This window comes from Acomys minous, assembly GCF_964271855.1.
Source record: "Acomys minous genome assembly, chromosome: 5".
In the NCBI taxonomy this organism is placed as follows: Eukaryota; Metazoa; Chordata; class Mammalia; order Rodentia; family Muridae; genus Acomys; species Acomys minous.
In genome coordinates this window covers 43,053,482-43,070,971 of record NC_140494.1, presented here as the reverse complement: position 1 = coordinate 43,070,971, position 17,490 = coordinate 43,053,482, and the positions used below count along the sequence as shown (strand labels likewise).

The following is a 17,490-nucleotide window of genomic DNA, read 5'->3' as shown; positions in this document are numbered from 1 at the left end:
TGAACTGTGCCATGATTTTCTGAGTGTGCCTTTGATTTGGCATCTGAACTGGTGTCTTCTCCTAACTTTGATTTCTCTGCTATAATTTCTTTTCAAAAAATTGGAATGGAGGTGTGTTAGGTGATGAGACTTGGATAGAGAAGGACAAATGGATGAGAAGGTGGAGTTTCCTGCGAGTCTGTGAGTCCTGTTAGAGTTCTTTTTTTTAAAGTACTGCTTTTTAAAAAAATTTTATTTTTTAATTAATTTATTCTTGTTACATCTCAATGGTTATCCCATCCCTTGTATCCTCCCATTCTTCCCTCCCTCCCATTTTCCCCTTATTCCCCTCCCCTATGACTGTTCCTGAGGGGGGTTACCTCCCCTTGTATATGCTCATAGGGTATCAAGTCTCTTCTTGGTAACCTGCTGTCCTTCCTCTGAGTGCCACCAGGTCTCCCCCTCCAGGAGACATGGTCAAATGTGAGGCACCAGAGTACGTGAGAACTGCTTTTATTTATTTATTTTACGTATACAAGTGCTCTGTTTTCACATACACCAGAAGATGGCATCAGACTCTATTATAGATGGTTGTGAGCTACCATGTAGTTGCTGGGAATTGAACTCAGGACCTCTGGGAGAGCAGTCAGTGCTCTTAACCTCTGAGCCATCTCTCCAGCCCCCAATGTTAACTTTATAAAGAAATTTTGTACTGCTTTCCACAGTGGCTGCATGTTTTACATTCCCATTTTTTTTTGCAGTAGCCATCCTAATGAGTGTGCATATTTTTCCTCTTTTCTATTTTATCCATCTATGTATGTATGTATGTGTGTATGTATTCATATATGATATATGTATGTATATCCATCTATTATCTATTTATCAATCTATCATCTATCTCTCTATTATCTATCTATCTATCTATCTATCTATCTATCTATTTATCTATCTATTATCTATCTATCTATTATCTATCTATCTATCTATCTATCTATCTATCTATCTATCATCTATCTATCATCTTCAATTGTCTATCATCCATCTGTTTATCTACTTTAATCCCTATCTTCTACTTAACCATCCACATACCCACCATCAGTCTGTCTTCTTAGTGTGCGTGCCTGTGTGTGTGTGTGTGTGTGTGTGTGTATGTGTGTGTGCTTGTGTGTATACACCGACAGATATGAATGTGGGCACATGCATGCACAGTACGAATGTGGAGGTCAGAGAACAACCTCACATGTTGAGCTATATGTGCCCTCTACCTTTTGTTTGGCACAAGGTTCCCTGTTGGCCTATGGCTTTGCCATGTGGCCTGCAAGCTTCCTAGAACTCCCTGTCTTCACCTCGCATTTGGCTATCACTGGGGTATAGCCGTGTGCCACTGTAATGGCCTTCTTATGAGAGAGTTCTGGGCATTCAAACTCAGATCCTTCAGGTGTGGTGCAGACTGAGCACCTCCCAGTCTACCCTTCTTCTTCTCGGATGAATTCTCAACCATGCTGTAGACTACTTGCAAGAAGCGCTTCTGTTGGCACCAGGCCGTGTATCAGAGAGATGCACACTGGCCCTCACGAGTGGGACACGTGCCAGGTGGCTACTGAATGAATTGTTGGCAGCTGTATTTGTTCTTAAAGCAGCTTTAGAAGCCAATTACCTTTAAATATAAATTATCTGCAGTGTGCTACGTATGTGTTAAAGATGTGCTGTCTCTTTCTGACTTGCAATTCATTGAGCACAAAACTTATATTTATATCTGCCTTCAAGAATTCAACGCTTGGGGGAGTTATCAAAAATGGAAGGACGAGTCTTTGTCAAATGTACATACATAGAAAATATTTCTACAATCTGTGACTTACTTTTTTGAACTGAATGCTCAATATGGTGAGATATTTGTTCCTTCGTGTTTTTTTTTTTTTTTTAATGTTAGGAAAATAGCCCTAATCTTGGAACTGCATTAGGTACAGCACTCTTTGAATACGAAGATGGTAGTGAATTGTCTGGTTATGCCATTACTACTAATTTAAATTCATTTGCTAATTCAGAACAAAAATGTCTTCTTGCCTTTTTTCCAGATTGAAAGAATTGATCAGCTGTTTGCTGTTGGAGGATTTCGTCACCTCATGTTTTATTATCAGGATGTGGAGGGAGCAGAAGCAGGTACTGATATTTGATATGACATAGCCTAGAAAAGTCACTAAATTCATTTTGGGGTGGCAAGAAGAAGAAATGTAATGGAGGACTAAACAGGTATTAGGGGTGTGTGTATGTGTTGTATATATGTTATGTGCTGTCTTTGTGGTATGTATGTGTGGTACATGAGTGCTGTATATGTGTGTATGATGTTCTTGTGGTGTGTATGCATGGTGTGTGTGTGGTGTGTATGTGTATATATATGTGTGTGTATGTATATTGTATATAGTGTGTACATGTGTGCCTCTGTGGAAGGATGTCTGTTTTCTCCTTCAGATTACAGAATGGAGAATAGTAGTTAACCTAGATCTTCTAATTGTTTTGTGTTCCTTTGATTTGTCATGCTTGCAATGAGGAGACAATCAGAGAGACTTTGTTTTGTGGCTTACTTTTCTTACATGCTAGTTTCTTTTGTGTGACCGCTTTCTAGACCTTCCAGCAGGCACTGGTTTTTAACAGAGGAATTCCTGTCAATAAACCAGAATCAACTTCCTTCAGTTAATACCACATTCTGTTTATTTCCTGCTGGTTTTGATTGGAATGTACAGTGTTGAATGATAGGTTGGATTCTTGCACATAAGAAAACATTGTCAGTCTTTGTGTGAATTCAACTGCTGTATCCCGTTATGCTTTTAATTAGATAAATATCATTTTAAGGCCAAAGTAGGGGGCATGACTAAATATATTATGCTTCTGGTAGTATATGCGTCTTTTTAAGACTTTTAGAAATCGGAAATAGTTATTGATCTTGTCAGGTAATATGAACATGCTTCTTTGTTTCATAGTTAGAGAAATCATGTGTGGACAGAGACTGGAGAGATGTTCCAACTGGTAGAGTGCTTGTCATACAGCACGATGACCTAAGTTCCTATCCCCCAGAGCCCTAGTGAAGAACACTTGGTGTAACCTGTGCCCATAATTTCATCACTGGGAAGGCAGAAACAGGAAAATTCCTGGAGCTCATTGGCCAGCCAGCCTAGGCAGTCGGTGAATTGTAGATTTACTGAGAGATCACATCCTAAAAACATAAGAGCAATTAATTATTAAAGATGCTCAATGTCAACCTCTGATCGCTGTGCATACATGTTCACACATGTATGTACACACATACAAACATGCACATTTAAACACACGAAGAAACTATATGTGAAAATCTTGAATTGCTAACATTTCTTTAGTTATAAATTTGATTTTTTTTAAAAACAGAAAGTGCATTGCATTTTGAGTAAAAAGAATCAAAACAGAAGATTTGATTTCCATCTCAGATTGCAGAGTGTGAGCTACACCAGGAAGCGTGTTCAGCCGTAGCCATGCCCAGGGTAAAATGACCCGTTCGGGATAAATTGCATGGAACAAGAAAGGCCCGTAGCATCTCAACATATAAGCAAGAAGTTTTGCTTCTCTCTCGCTCCTCTTCAATCTTTTCAGCACGGTTAGTTCTTCTGACCTTGGAGTAAGCATCAGGCTCTTGAGTGACTTTTCCAGACATTCTTAGGAAAAATTCTATGATCATTTCAAATTGAAAACACAATATAGATTAAACCAAGAAGAGTGTCCAGTTGACCAAAACTAGTTGGTCAGAAGTGAACTCCCTCTTCCTTGCACTCACCTCTGCTCCCTCTGCCCCTTGCCCAGGGCTTCTGGTTTGCACTTACGGAAGAAGGGGAACTCTTAATTCTCCATTGCTTTCTTTCCCCTTCATCCTAGTTCAGCTCTGGTCAATCAGTGTCTGTGTCAGGCCTGAGGCCAGGAACGTGCAAGAAGTCAAGCTGAGAGGGAAGTTTTTACTTGAGTGCTCTGCTGAGCTCGCTGAGCTTGTACTCTTTCTTACCACCATGGCGGGTCCCCATGGCGCATCCCCATGGCGCAGTGGCTACATAGCCTACAGCGACGTGATGTCCTCAGCGATGTGTTGTCCTCATCGAACTGCAGCCTTCTGCCTCAGTGTTTCATGGTGCACGCCAGCTGGATCATCTCCGTTTTGCACCCTCAAAGCATTCCTCTTGGGCAATGGAGGGTGGCTCAATGGAAAGTCCTCTTCACAGAAGTTCCTTCACCCGATTCAACAGAAGCACCTATTTTCTCATCAGTTCAACTGTAGGCAATCGGCCAGCTCCCATCCCGGGCCACTTCTCTCTCCGTAGGTCATACACTGTGTTTGGATTTATCGGCAACAGGCATCATGCCCCACTCCATTGTGTTCCTAACCTCCCGGGAGGCATAGATAGCTCAGACTTCCCAGGAGGCTAGACTGCAAACCCTGCTTCTTATTAAGGGGTGCTAACTCTAGTTTCTTGCCTGAGACTTTTGGTTCAAGCACTGGGAGTTCTGCATCCCAGAAGCCCTCTCAGCCAGGACAATGGGTGCCTCCTTCTTGACCCGAGGCAAACACAGAAGAATTTCACAAATCCTGGGCACCACTGCCCACGCTCCAGATGCTCCCTAGAGACTGTTCTTGTGTATCTCTCATATCTTGGTGCCTTGGTTGAAACTCCTTGTTCTGCCTAATGTCTCTCATCTGCTAGTGAGACCCTGGCATATTCATGAGAAGTGAGCCTCACTTGGATGTGAGAGAGCACCTGGCTTTCTCCTTTCAGCAGATTCTCCCCCAAATTCCTACTCAGAAGCTCAGCACCACGAGGAAGCTCCTGGAGGGTGGAGAAGCTCTATTCTCAGGGCTCAGATTTCAATTTCCATTTCACTGCCTTCCCCCCAAATTCTTCCCTGAGCATCTCTCTCTCTCTCTCTCTCTCTCTCTCTCTCTCTCTCTCTCTCTCTCTCTCTCTCTCTCTGTCCCTATCCCTCTCTCTCTCTGAGGGGGAGTAAATGGAACCTTCAATTCACTTAAGGATATAAAATTTACTTGGACACAAAGGGACAACACAGAATGCTCTGCTGAGCCTAACTGAGCCACTCTGTAAACAGCACCCTTGGACAACCAACATGAGCTTTTAAATCTTTCTAAAAATGCTTGTTGAGCTAATAAGCTTACAAAATTTTGTAAGTGGTTTACACACACAAACTCCTTTAATCATCGCAAAAAAATTCTGTAAATATTCTACATGAAATGTTAAATTAGAAAAGCCTATCCCGTTTTTTGTTTTAACATTATGAGAGGGGCTGCTCAGATAAAGAACACTGTCTGCTCTTGCACAGGATGCAGGTTAAGTCCTTAGCATCCACATGGTGTACACAGTCACCTAATCATCTACAGCTCCAGTTCCTGGGGATCTGATACTGTCTTCTGGGCTCTCAGCACCAGTCACACATGTAGGCACATACACGCAGCCAGAACATCCATATACGTAAAATGAGAAACAGAGACACAGAAAGATTAGGGGACTTGCTTCCGGTCATGTGGGTAGGAAGCAGATGGAGGATAAAGCCCTGGATCTTCCTCTAGAGCAAGAATATCGGTTGCTTTGTCATTCTACCTCTGTGTAGGCCTGATGTTAGCGATACACGTAACTAATCAACCTGAATTATGATGGTGTCAAGGAAGTCTTGAGAAGTGAGAGTCCTGAGTTTTGGAGTCAAAGCTTGCTCTTGACCTTGCCTCTGCCATTTGGTGGTGGCACAGCTTGGGATAGGTCACAGGTGCCTGAGGGATGTAAGTTTTAGTAGGTGTAGACTGGAGCACAGTGAGTGTCAATCAGTGACTTTTGTCCCCACTCATACCCCGCCCCCAGTCTCTCGCATTGCCCATGTGATCTGGAATCTCTTTCAGGATGAGACTAGAGATTATCCAAGGAACGACGGCTCTGTGTAGAGCACACGGGCAGGTCCGCTATAGTAATTTCTAGAAGGAATTGTTATTCTAGGTGGCAATCCTGTATACCACAAACAGCATTTGTGAAACTAAAATTATTTTGCATTTCTAGGGCAGTTTGGCTCTTCAGGAGGAGCAAATCCTGTTTCTGGAAAGATGAAAAAGCCCAAGGTGTTTGTGACCGAAGGAAAAGATGTAGCTCTCACAGGAATGTGTGTGTTCTTCATCAGGCCTGACCCCTCCAAAGCCGTTACGGCTGAGAATATCCACCGAGTAAGTGGGTAGTCATTCACCTCAGATTTCTCCAGGTCACATGCATTGCTCAAACCTACCCCTTCTTGTGGCGATAACCACAAGTTTATTAAAGTTTCTAAAGTTACTTGCAGGAGCCGGCCCTTCAGTTTAGTGGTTGCATGATTGCTTAGCATGTGCAGGGTTCTCAGTTTAATCCCCAGGACACACACATAAACAGACAGACAGACAGACAGACAGACAGACAAATAGCAAAGAAGCATCATATTTTCAAAAAAATAATTTTTTAGCATCTAAAACAGACATTTAAGAAGATATTGCCTTCTTATCTTTTGATAATGAATTGATATTCAACTTATTAATAAAATAACTACCCAACATTGTATCTGTATATCGAGTGAGCTCTTTTCTTTCCAAAAGAGCCTCCTACCCATAATTTACTTAATGACAAGATTTCTAAACATACAGTTTTATGTTCTGCGTAAAGTAAAGTGCACCCATAAGATGTTCCCTGTCAGTTAGAGGTTGCATGACCTCATTACTTTCTTGTAACAAATAAACTGGTAAGCATCTAGAATTCAATTTATTTCATAATTTGGACAGGTATAAAAGTATCTTTCCCAAAAAGTATTCAAAAAAAAAAAAAAAGCTTCACTGGCGCTTGGTTAATTAACATGCTTAGTGACTTCATGGCTGTGCTGCAGCCATGGCTGAGCATCACAGCACAGGATGATTAAATTGTTTTGCAGGAGGTGAGTTTTAACATGTTAGACACTGCAGATGGAGGCCTGCTAAACAGTGCGAGGCGTCTGCTCTCAGACATCTTCATCCCAGCTCTCAGAGCCTCAAGCCATGGCTGGGGTGAGCTTGAGCAACTACAGGAAGCACCCAGCATTCGGCAGGAGTTCCTGAGCTCCCTGGAAGGTTTTGTGGGCATCTTGTCAGGTGCACAAAAGAGCCTGAAGGAGAAGGTAAGAAGAAGTAAGTGGTTCATAAGAAAAAAAAATCATCAGGTTCCCAACAACACCAAATTCGTTTTGTGTTGGGATGATACTTTTCTTATACAGACTTTGTTCTATTGTGTTGAGAGTCTTGAAAGTGTTTGTAGGTAATGTTAGCATCTTTTTTGGATGTGGCTGAGGCTTGATTTAAATACTTACAGTATGCAGGGTTTAATGCTTTTGAGGCATCTAAGAATGTTTATAGCAGTGGTTCTCAGCCGTCCTAATGCTGGGGCCCTTTTACACATGTGGTTCCTCATGTTGCGGTGACCCCCAACCATAAAATCAGTTCCATTGCTACTTCGTAACTGTACCTTTCTACTGTTATGAATCATAATGCAAATCTCCGATATGCAAGGTATCAGATAGGTGACCCATATAAAAGGGTTACGTCATCCCCAAAGGGGATGTGAATCACAGGTTGAGAGTGGCTGGTGTATAGTAACTTAACGTTTTCCTCAGTCTGTTAGAGGGAGCATGGAATGCTTGTGACAACAACGTATAGCCTAAAATGGAAAGGGGGTTGGAGCTAAGGTGGTGTGAGGGGTCAGAGGAAAATACAGAAGTGTGGTGGAAGAAGCAAAGAGGAATTAATATTTCTGGAGGGAGGGGGTTGGGTATTGTAGTTTAGCCTATGACGAAAATGGCTCATAATAATAAGCTTGACAAATGTGAGATTTGCCTTTTATATGACTGGTGTAGCACATTTTCTTAGTGGTCTAGGAGGAGTTGCTGGTTGCACACTTATATGTAGCTGGTATGTGTGTGTGTGTGTGTGTGTGTGTGTGTGTGTGTGTGTGTGTGCGTGTGTTAGACACAGAGAGGCAGAGAGACAGAGACAGAGGGACAAGCAAGTGAAGATGACCAGCCAAGGTCAGGTGTGTGTAGTAGGAGGATGTGGCTCCTATGGTGACCTTACCAAGGCAGCTAGCTCTCTTCCCTTCTCCAGGGAACACTGGGCCTGTTTCAATTGTGAATGGAAACTGTGCTTACCAAAATGATGTAGAGTTGAGGCACTGAGCAAAATTTATCCAGATGGGGTTAGGGAGTGCCCCTCCAGCTAACATCTTAGTTGCAGTCACAATTAATTAGGCTGCGGGCCAGAACAAAATGCAACGTAAACCAAACCAAACTGATGGAGGTCCTTACCCAGAGTGGAGCTTTCCTGTGACTCCTGCTCATCATGTGTGGTGGAGATATTAGCAGATCAGGACGGATCTTCACCCTGCAGAGGCATTGTCTCTGAGAGAGTGGGAGAAGCTGCTGGCTTCAGGTCAGCTCCCGAGGGTGTGTGGGACCATGGCGGAGTTCTGGAAGGCCGGTCCAGGCTGGGTCAATACCAACAAAAGCACAGGGGTATCTTGGGTGCATGTGATAGTTGAATGGGTTTATAAGAGCTCTGTGAGAGTGCAGCAAAGGGGGGGGGGTTGGGGCTGGTTCTGGTGGCTGTGGAATCAGATTTCTGAGTTGTACTAGTTGAAGTGGGGAGATGCAGATCTTAGCTTTGAACTGAAGGCCTGTACAACCATCAGAGATGAGGGCTGCCAGGGCTTACTATGAAGGCTAAGGGAGGCAATGTGCAGCCTTCAGGAGGAATTACAGTGTGTTTGTGTTCCCTGTGGCAGATGCTGGGATGTAGAGGTGCCTCCACGTAACACTTCAGTGTCCATTTTTCTTGACCATTCTTCGGTACTCTGTTTAATGCAGTGAATCCATGTTGGGTTTTATGAGTGATAAATAGCAGTGGCCCTTCTGTTGGCTCTGAACTTGCTATGAATTATATCTTTACTGAGGGTAAAACCGAATTGAGTTTGATCACTGAGTTCTGAGATGTGCACAGGTTTTATAGAACACTTTCCTCAGAAGGAAAGAAACACAGAGGGCTATCCTGTCACTTGGCATGCCATGTGTGCTTAGAAGTGTATTGGGCGTATTTGTGTGTCTCTGCCCTCTAAACTGCACCCAAGCATTAACAATTGCACCAACTGTGAAGGCATGGGGATCTTTTTCTCTCATCAGTTCCACAAAGGAGCTTAGTGACAGACTGAGAACTAACCACTTCCACCCCCTGTGCTAATTTCCTTCAGGTTGACTCACTCTCTGTGGTGTTGTAACAGTGAATATTTCTAACTCTCCTTTTAATATCTCTATCTCATGATGTGTTACTTCTAATATCCACCCAAATTTGATCTCAGAATCTTTATAGTGCTTAAGACATAGAAAAAGACAGGTATGATTATTGTCAGCATTATTAGACGCAGCCCTTTCAGTAGAACTTTGAGTGACAAGACAGCAAAGACGCAAAGATCCAATTGAGCTACATCTAAACCCAAATTGACCAATATGTGTATATAGACATTTATAAACATTATCTTATTATTGTGATCTTAATTTTAATTAGGTGAACCTTCAAAAATGTGACATATTGGAACTGAAATCCCCTAAGGAACCTATGGACTACTTGGTTCTAGCTAGTAACCCTGAGACTGTGGAAAAAGTAGAGTGTTGCATGAAGGTGTGGATCAGACAGACAGAACAGGTAAGTTCCAGAAACCTGTGGTTATTTCAGATGCCCCATCATGGGAGTCACCAGTGGAGCTCTCTCCAAGCATGCTCATTGTCCACACAGCATACCACATACTCCTGAAGTGTTCATTCATAAAGAGTGTTTATTTATGTTCATTATTAAGGAAGAGTAGGGCTCTCAGGAAGTAGAAATTGGTGATTTTGTGTACTTAAGTGACTATAATGATAGATATTGATTTACATTCAGAATTTTAGACATACCAAGATAGGAAAGATGTTTTCTTCAAGGCTGCCAAATACAGATAGCCAAAACACTATGAATAACATTTACACAATTTCTGATTGTCTTGTGGTTCTTCTTGCTGTAGGTAGTTTATTGCATCTATGTGTAGTAATATATATATATATATATTTTAATAAAAATTCATTAAAGAAGAGAAAGCTACACATTGCTAATTCTTGAGAAAACTTCTGTAGAAGTATAGGGCAGGTTGCTAATTCATTGTGCCCTTTAAGTGAGAGCTTTAACTATTAAAAATGTTTATTTCTGGGGTGGGCTCTGAGTGGCTATGAGAACTTGTTGTTTTGCAGAGAACCTGAGTTCAATTTTAAGCATTTACATCAAGTGACTTCCACCTGCCTGCAACTCCTGCTCCAGAGGATGCAACACAGTTGTCTGGTCTCCATAGGTACCTGCGTTAACTGGCAAACACCTCCACACAACCACACGCATATTCAAATAAATAACAAACATTTTTTCAAAAGTTCTAGATGGAGGTGACCATTCCATTCAAACAACATATACATGTAAAATTACCCTCCCTAAGGCATGCAGTGTCTTGGCATTGTCTTGCTTTGGTTTATGCATTTAATGAATAGGCAAGGAGACCGTATATTCAAGGCATCCAGTGCGCTTTCAATGTCATCACCTAAGTCATTGTTACATAGCAAAAGCCAATTCAGTTCTTTGCTGAAATTGAAAAAACAATGGGTGTATGCTGAGTTAGTTAGATTACATCACTGGAGTCATGGAGCTGAATAAGACATGTCATTTCTTTGTCTTTTTGCTCATGCCTGGCTTTCGCACCTCAGGTCTCACACACTTGCTTGGTCTTCTGCTTCTACAGATCCTTGCGGAGAACAGTCAGCTGCGGAAGGAAGCAGATGATGTCGGGCCGAGGGCAGAGTTGGAGCACTGGAAAAAAAGGCTCTCCAAATTTAACTACCTGTTAGAGCAACTGAAAAGCCCCGAAGTGAAGGCTGTGCTGGCCGTGCTTGCTGCGGCCAAGTCCAAGCTCCTGAAGGTTCTTAGCCATTTTGCCATGATTAACGATAATGTGAATAAGACAGTTCTATATATGACCACCTCCCCTTGGTGGGGAGGCCTGGTCGCACTCAAAGAAAGAGTAAGGAGGTTACTAAGATGAGACTTGATAGCCTATGACCATATATTGGGGGAAGAGGTTCCCCCACAGTCATAGACTTATGAGAGGGGAATAGGGTGAAAGCAGGAGGGAGCGTGGAATGGGAGGATACAAGTGATGGGATAACAATTGAGTTGTAATCTGAATAAATTAATAAAATTAAAAAAAGAAAGTTCTCCACCCCCAACTTCATAGAGTGGTTAGCAATGGAGAGGTGTTATTTTATCCATATGAAAATCTTTTAAGACTGGGTAGCATTAGCCACATAACTTTGGATACTGTGAACTAACCTTCGAGTTAAATACATTTATTGGCTATTATACATGTTTGTCTATGTATTATTAGTGATCATTGCAAGTAACTGAGACATGATTTGATCATATGACTATACATGTACACATGAACACAGCATGTAACAATCCCAGGCAACATAGATATAGTAATCATGAAAATTTAAGCCCTCATATATTAGTTTTATACCACAAAGCAAATAACCCCCAAACCATCAGCTGAAAACAGTATTTTTACTTCAGGAATTGGGGTGTAGCTTAGGTAGGTGCTTCTGGCTCAAGATTCCTATGAGGCTATATCTGGGCTATTATAGGCTCATCTGAAGGTTCACATGGGACAGGCCTGCTTCTGAGTTTGCTCACGACAGGCTGCTCTTTCTGGGCCAGAGGCAACATTCAGTTTTCCCCGATAAAATCCCCTCCACAGGCAGCTGATAAGGTACCAGGCTTCCTTTAAAGTGAACTAGCCGTTGTGTAAGAGAGCATCCCATATAGAAGGCATAGACTTTGCAAGCTAATCCTGGGAGTAACTTACCATTGCATTCCGTTATTAGGAGCATGTTACTGGGTTTTTCATACATTGTGTATTTTAGAAGGACTTTAATATATTGTGATAGACTACAGCTCAGAAATACCACAATTAGGGTTTGCATAAAGTCAGTTCAGGGTGATAACCCCATTAATTCCTAGATATTGTTCATTCTATTTTAATGTCTTGACAGATAGTTGGTAGTTAATAAATACAAGTCATAACACCAAATGGGCACAAGTATAGGGCCACGGGGGAAACGGAGCTCAGGCTGGGATGGAAAGACTATGGAAAACCTGAGCATGAGACACAGATCTATTGTGTGGCTGCAGCACAGGAAGCTACAGCTTTACTGGGCTTTGCTGCCATGTTGTGCTCTGTGCTGGAGTAGAGTATACAAGAGAAATCCAGAAATAGATGCCGCTAATCATGTAGTTATTTGATTTGCTCTTCCACACCCTTCTAAGATCCACTTTTTTTTTAAAATGCAGGAGGCAGAGAGCAAATGGAGATGGTGAGGAGACAGGAGGTGATGCCTAGTAGCTCTCACTTCGCAGGTTCCTCTGGGAGTAATTGTGCTAACTGTTTTTTCTGCATTGTGTTTAGGTTTGGCGGGAGACAGACATTAGGATCACGGATGCAGCTAACGAAGCGAAGGACAATGTCAAGTATTTGTACACGCTGGAGAAATGTTGTGAGCCTCTGTACAGCAATGACCCTGTGAGTTAGGGTGTCTGCTCTCTCAGCCCACTGGTCACTTCTTCTGCACTAGCAGAATGACCCTCTGAGTTTTAGCTGACAGATGTGACCACTTGTTGGAAAGCTCTTAGAAATCTCATATTCTCAAGAAAATACCTTCATGTAGCTTTGTATATATCATGTGTCCCCATCTATCATATTATATCATATCATACCAATCTATCTACTGTCTTTTTCTTTTTAAGAAAGATGTGTTTATTTATTATGTATACAGTGCTCTGCCTGCATGTACACCTGCAGGCCAGAAGAGGGCACCAGATCTCATTATAGATGGTTGTGAGCCACCATGTGGCTGCTGGGAATTGAACCCAGGACCTCTGGAAGAGCAGCCAGTGCTCTTAACCACTGAGCCATCTCTCCACCTCCTACTATCTTTTTCATTATCATCAGTATCATCTATTTTGAATGCTGTATATTTAAAATTTTTATATTTCAAAAATGCATTGCATTACATTTCCCATTCAGTGCTGAAGCCGATATTTTAGACTGTGCCCCAAAGAACTACATCATTGGTTGCTGTTCTAAAAAGCATGTTAGCTTTAGGAAATGTCCACTTAAGTACATTACAGAACCAACTGTTAGCACAACCTGCTTGTCATGAACAGCAAACCTTTTGTATTGAAATAAATTTTGATTCACCACATATGATTAAAATAATAAAAGTGAATTTTTGTAAAATATATCTCTGTAAAGCTTCAGGTACTATTTAAGATTTTTTGGTTATCAATCTTTTTTTTAAATAATTTTTTAATTAATTTATTCTTGTTACATCTCAATGGTTATCCCATCCCTTGTATCCTCCCATTCTTCCCTCCCTCCCATTTTCCCCTTATTCCTCTCCCCTATGATTGTTCCTGAGGGGGATTACCTCCCCCTGTATATGCTCATAGGGTATCAAGTCTCTTCTTGGTAACCTGCTATCCTTCTTCTGAGTGTCACCAGGCCTCCCCCTCCAGGGGACATGATCAAGGTTATCAATCTTAAACTTTATTTTAATGAAAGTACAATGAGTAGACTATCACAATCAGAATTTTGCTTAATTTGACATTTTCCCCCTGAGAACTTCTGGAATCTCTTCCAGATAACTATGATAGATGCTATTCCTACACTTATAAATGCAATTAAGATGATCTACAGCATCTCTCACTACTACAACACATCCGAGAAGATCACATCTCTGTTTGTAAAGGTGAGTGTGTAGGAGAGAGTTTGTGGTCACATGGTTGTCAATAGACAGTTTTTGGATAATTAAAACCTATTAACTTGGCTTGATCCAGTATCTATGCACTTTAAATTTGCGTGGCAGGTGAATTTTTAAGAAACAAAACATTGTTTCTTAAAATAATTGCTCTAATAAATATTTTATTATTTTATGTATTAAAAACTAAGATTCTTTTCAGAATTTTCGTGTGTGATTTTTAGCTTGCCATTATTTTAATTATTTTAATTAGTAAAAGTGTTATTAAACCAGTTATGTTGGCTCATGCTGTAATCTTCACACTTCAGAGATGAAGAAAGAAGGATTTTTATGACTAGTTGGAGTATATAGTGCCTTCTAGGCTAGACTGGGGAACAGAGTGAGATCTGTGCAAAAACTAACTAATAAATCAAACTAACAAAAAGTGTACAAACCAAAGCAAAATGAAACAGAACACCCCATACCCCTGAGCCTCACCAAACAAGAATACAAGAAAACTGTATTTAATTGACTAGCCTGTATTTATCTTTCACACTGCAGTTCCACATATTTAACATCACACTTGATTGGTTGATGTTAATACAATAGTAACCATAGTAATAAGATACAATGTTCAGTAACCTACAAAGTAATTAAAATGCTCCTGGCCTGAACCATACCGATATTTAAACTGTAAGACCATACTCAGACTTGTAGGTGTTTTGGGTCAAAAGGGATATTCCTTGGGCAAATGAGACACACAAGCCTATTTGTATGATTAATTAGTATTTCATGCATCATATTTGTATGTCCTTGTGAAACTACCAATGATCAGAAACTTTTGTAACAGACATTTTAAAGCAGAATAAGAGAAAAAATTATATATTGGACTTCAGCTCCCAACACACACACACACACACACACACACACACACACACACACACACACTTAAAACAGGCACCAACACATGGCTAATAATGCTTTGCCTATATTCTCATTGTTAAAATTTATTTTTATTTTATTTACATGTATGATGTCTATGTACCATAAGCATTCTTGAGGCCTGCATATGTTAGAAGAGGATATTAGGTCCCCTGGGCCTGGAGTTCCAGATGGTTTTTAGTCACCATGTGGGTGCTGGGAATCTAACCTGGGCCTTCTGTAAGAACAAGAAGTGCTCTTAATGTCTGAGCCATGACTTCAGCGCTACCCTCAGACATTTAATTATCCTTTTAATTTATTTAAATCAATAAGAAAACTTTTGAAGAAGATATTTTGAAGTTAGGAGGGATGAATTTTGCATAAATGTGTGAACCCACGTTTGATTTTTTTATGGTGTGCACAAAAATCACACATCATTTTAAAATTTATTCTTTGACAATTTCATACACATATATTATACATTTGGGTCACGTTTTCCATCCTGTATAATCCTCCATCTATACTTACTAATTACCACTTCCTCCTATCAGAATTCCCATCCTAATTTCATGTCTTTTAATTTTGCTTTGTGACTCACTGGGCATAGGTGTGGTGCCATTCACTGTAGTGAATAATTTAACACTGGCCACATGAATGAAAACAATGATTGCTCTTCCATCATTCTGGGATTGACAGCAGCAATCAGAGGGTCAGGGCTCATAAGGGTTGAGAGGGAAAAGCAAAGCCGAAGATAAAAGTCAGATTGGACTCTGAGAAGAAGGAGACGTGAGGATTCTGTTCAGATTTATAATTCACTGGGGTTTTATATGCCTAACACTATTTTATGGGGAAAATTTCAGGTGACAAATCAGATGATATCTGCATGTAAAGCCCATATCACCAATAATGGAACTGCCACCATCTGGAGCCAGCCTCAGGACATTGTGATGCAAAAAATATCCTCCGCGATTAAACTTAAGCAGGTAATGGAGCGTAGATTAGCAGTGTGCTCTGTTGTCTTGCTTTTGTTTTTGCAGTTTTTTAATGTTACTTTTCTGAGACCATGTTACATCATTTTCAATGATCTTTTTGGTTGCTAAACAGAACAGTAACTATTTTTCTCTTTACGGCTAAGAAAATTGAGCGCTAATAAACCTTCTGACAAAGCTTATTAATTCATTCTACAGAAGTTCTGAGACACACTGCTAAACTGCTGTTAGAAAGCTTTCGTTAAGGATCGAATAGCCCAATGGAGAAGTGGACTTAAAGTGGGTCTATTATTGAACCGGTGGGACCTAGGAGGACAAGCCACAGGTTTAAGTTGTGCTAGGACTAATAGCTCGTTGGAGTAGAAGATGGAGAAGGATAATGGTTCAGACTGATGGCTAAATGCAAAAGAATATAACTGTGAAAAGACTGGGATTTTCAGTTTTATTTTGCTACCATGGTCACTTGAGAAATACGAGTCCCTCCCTCTCCTTTCTTCCCCCTCCCCCTTCCATCCTCCCTCCCCACCCTCTTACTTCTAATGAGTCCCTCCCTCTCCCTTCTCCACCCTCCCCTTTCCATCCCCCCTCCCCACCCTCCTCCTCCCCTTGCATGCTAGCGGTTGACCCCAGTGTTAGTGCATGTTAGATACGCTCTTTACCTGAGTCACACCTTCCTCACACTTTGTTCTTGGGCGTCAGGGGTACCAGTGCTGTTTTCAGGAGACAAAACACAAGCTTAAGCAAAATCCAAGTGAAAAACAATTTGACTTCAGTGAGATGTATATTTTTGGGAAATTTGAAACTTTCCACCGACGTCTGGCCAAGATAATGGACATCTTTACAACCTTCAAGACATACTCAGTCCTGCAAGATTCTAAAATAGAGGGGTTGGAAGACATGGCGACTAAATACCAGGTACCATATGCTGAAATATGACTTTTTGTCACTGCCCATAACTAAACGTAAGTATTTTATAGGAGAGCGATATTTAGGCATATCATTAGTACATAATATAAAATATTTTTGGATTCTTTAAGAATAAGAAAATCAGGTTTACTTGAGACTTGCTGATGGCACTACTACATTCTTTTCAGGCATGTGGTTACAAGAAAGATGTCCCAATAGTTTTAAGTTAATCATCTTTAAGAAAAAGCATTTTTATTAGTAACACAAGAGAACTGTTAAAATATAATTGTTCCCTTTAAAAATCAATTTCTAAAAATAAATTTTATTTTATAAAAAACTTGCAAATAAATAAAATCACCGCACTCCAAAATTAAGCAGACCCCAAATCACACAAGTCAGCGAATGCATATATAATTATAATTGGAATTTGAGATGGATACCGTGAAGCATCACACTAGATTTTATACATTAAGTACTGAATGCATTTTATGCACTTACACACCACCAACACCCAAAGATCCCTGAGATAATTAGAACTAGAAAAACACTTAGCTTTATATTCTCTTTCATAATTCATGCCCATTGCCTGCATTCATGTCTTCCTCATCCCCTCATAATTTAGATTTTCATGTTCTCTTTTGATTACTTTATTCAAAAAGTTTATCAAGAATATACTGTATCCCAGGCACTATTTGACACCAAGATTTGAGTGACACTTAATTCTCTGTATGCATTTTTCTTGTATGCGTGTTAGAAGGCTATACAAGGTGCCAGG

The 17,490-nt window shown here is 40.7% G+C and overlaps 1 protein-coding gene across 2 annotated transcripts in view; it reads left to right on the top strand.

Moving 5' to 3' along the window:
* Positions 1 to 17,490, top strand: part of DNAH5 (dynein axonemal heavy chain 5) — a 279,963-nt gene that overhangs the window by 63,156 nt on the left and 199,317 nt on the right. For both annotated transcript variants that reach the window (XM_084781257.1, XM_084781256.1), the window contains exons 3-11: positions 2,055 to 2,139; positions 6,054 to 6,214; positions 6,943 to 7,164; positions 9,596 to 9,733; positions 10,848 to 11,024; positions 12,570 to 12,683; positions 13,804 to 13,911; positions 15,681 to 15,803; positions 16,509 to 16,724. In XM_084781257.1, the coding sequence (XP_084637383.1) occupies positions 2,055 to 2,139; positions 6,054 to 6,214; positions 6,943 to 7,164; positions 9,596 to 9,733; positions 10,848 to 11,024; positions 12,570 to 12,683; positions 13,804 to 13,911; positions 15,681 to 15,803; positions 16,509 to 16,724 (1,344 nt within the window). The remainder of the gene's footprint in view (positions 1 to 2,054; positions 2,140 to 6,053; positions 6,215 to 6,942; positions 7,165 to 9,595; positions 9,734 to 10,847; positions 11,025 to 12,569; positions 12,684 to 13,803; positions 13,912 to 15,680; positions 15,804 to 16,508; positions 16,725 to 17,490) is intronic.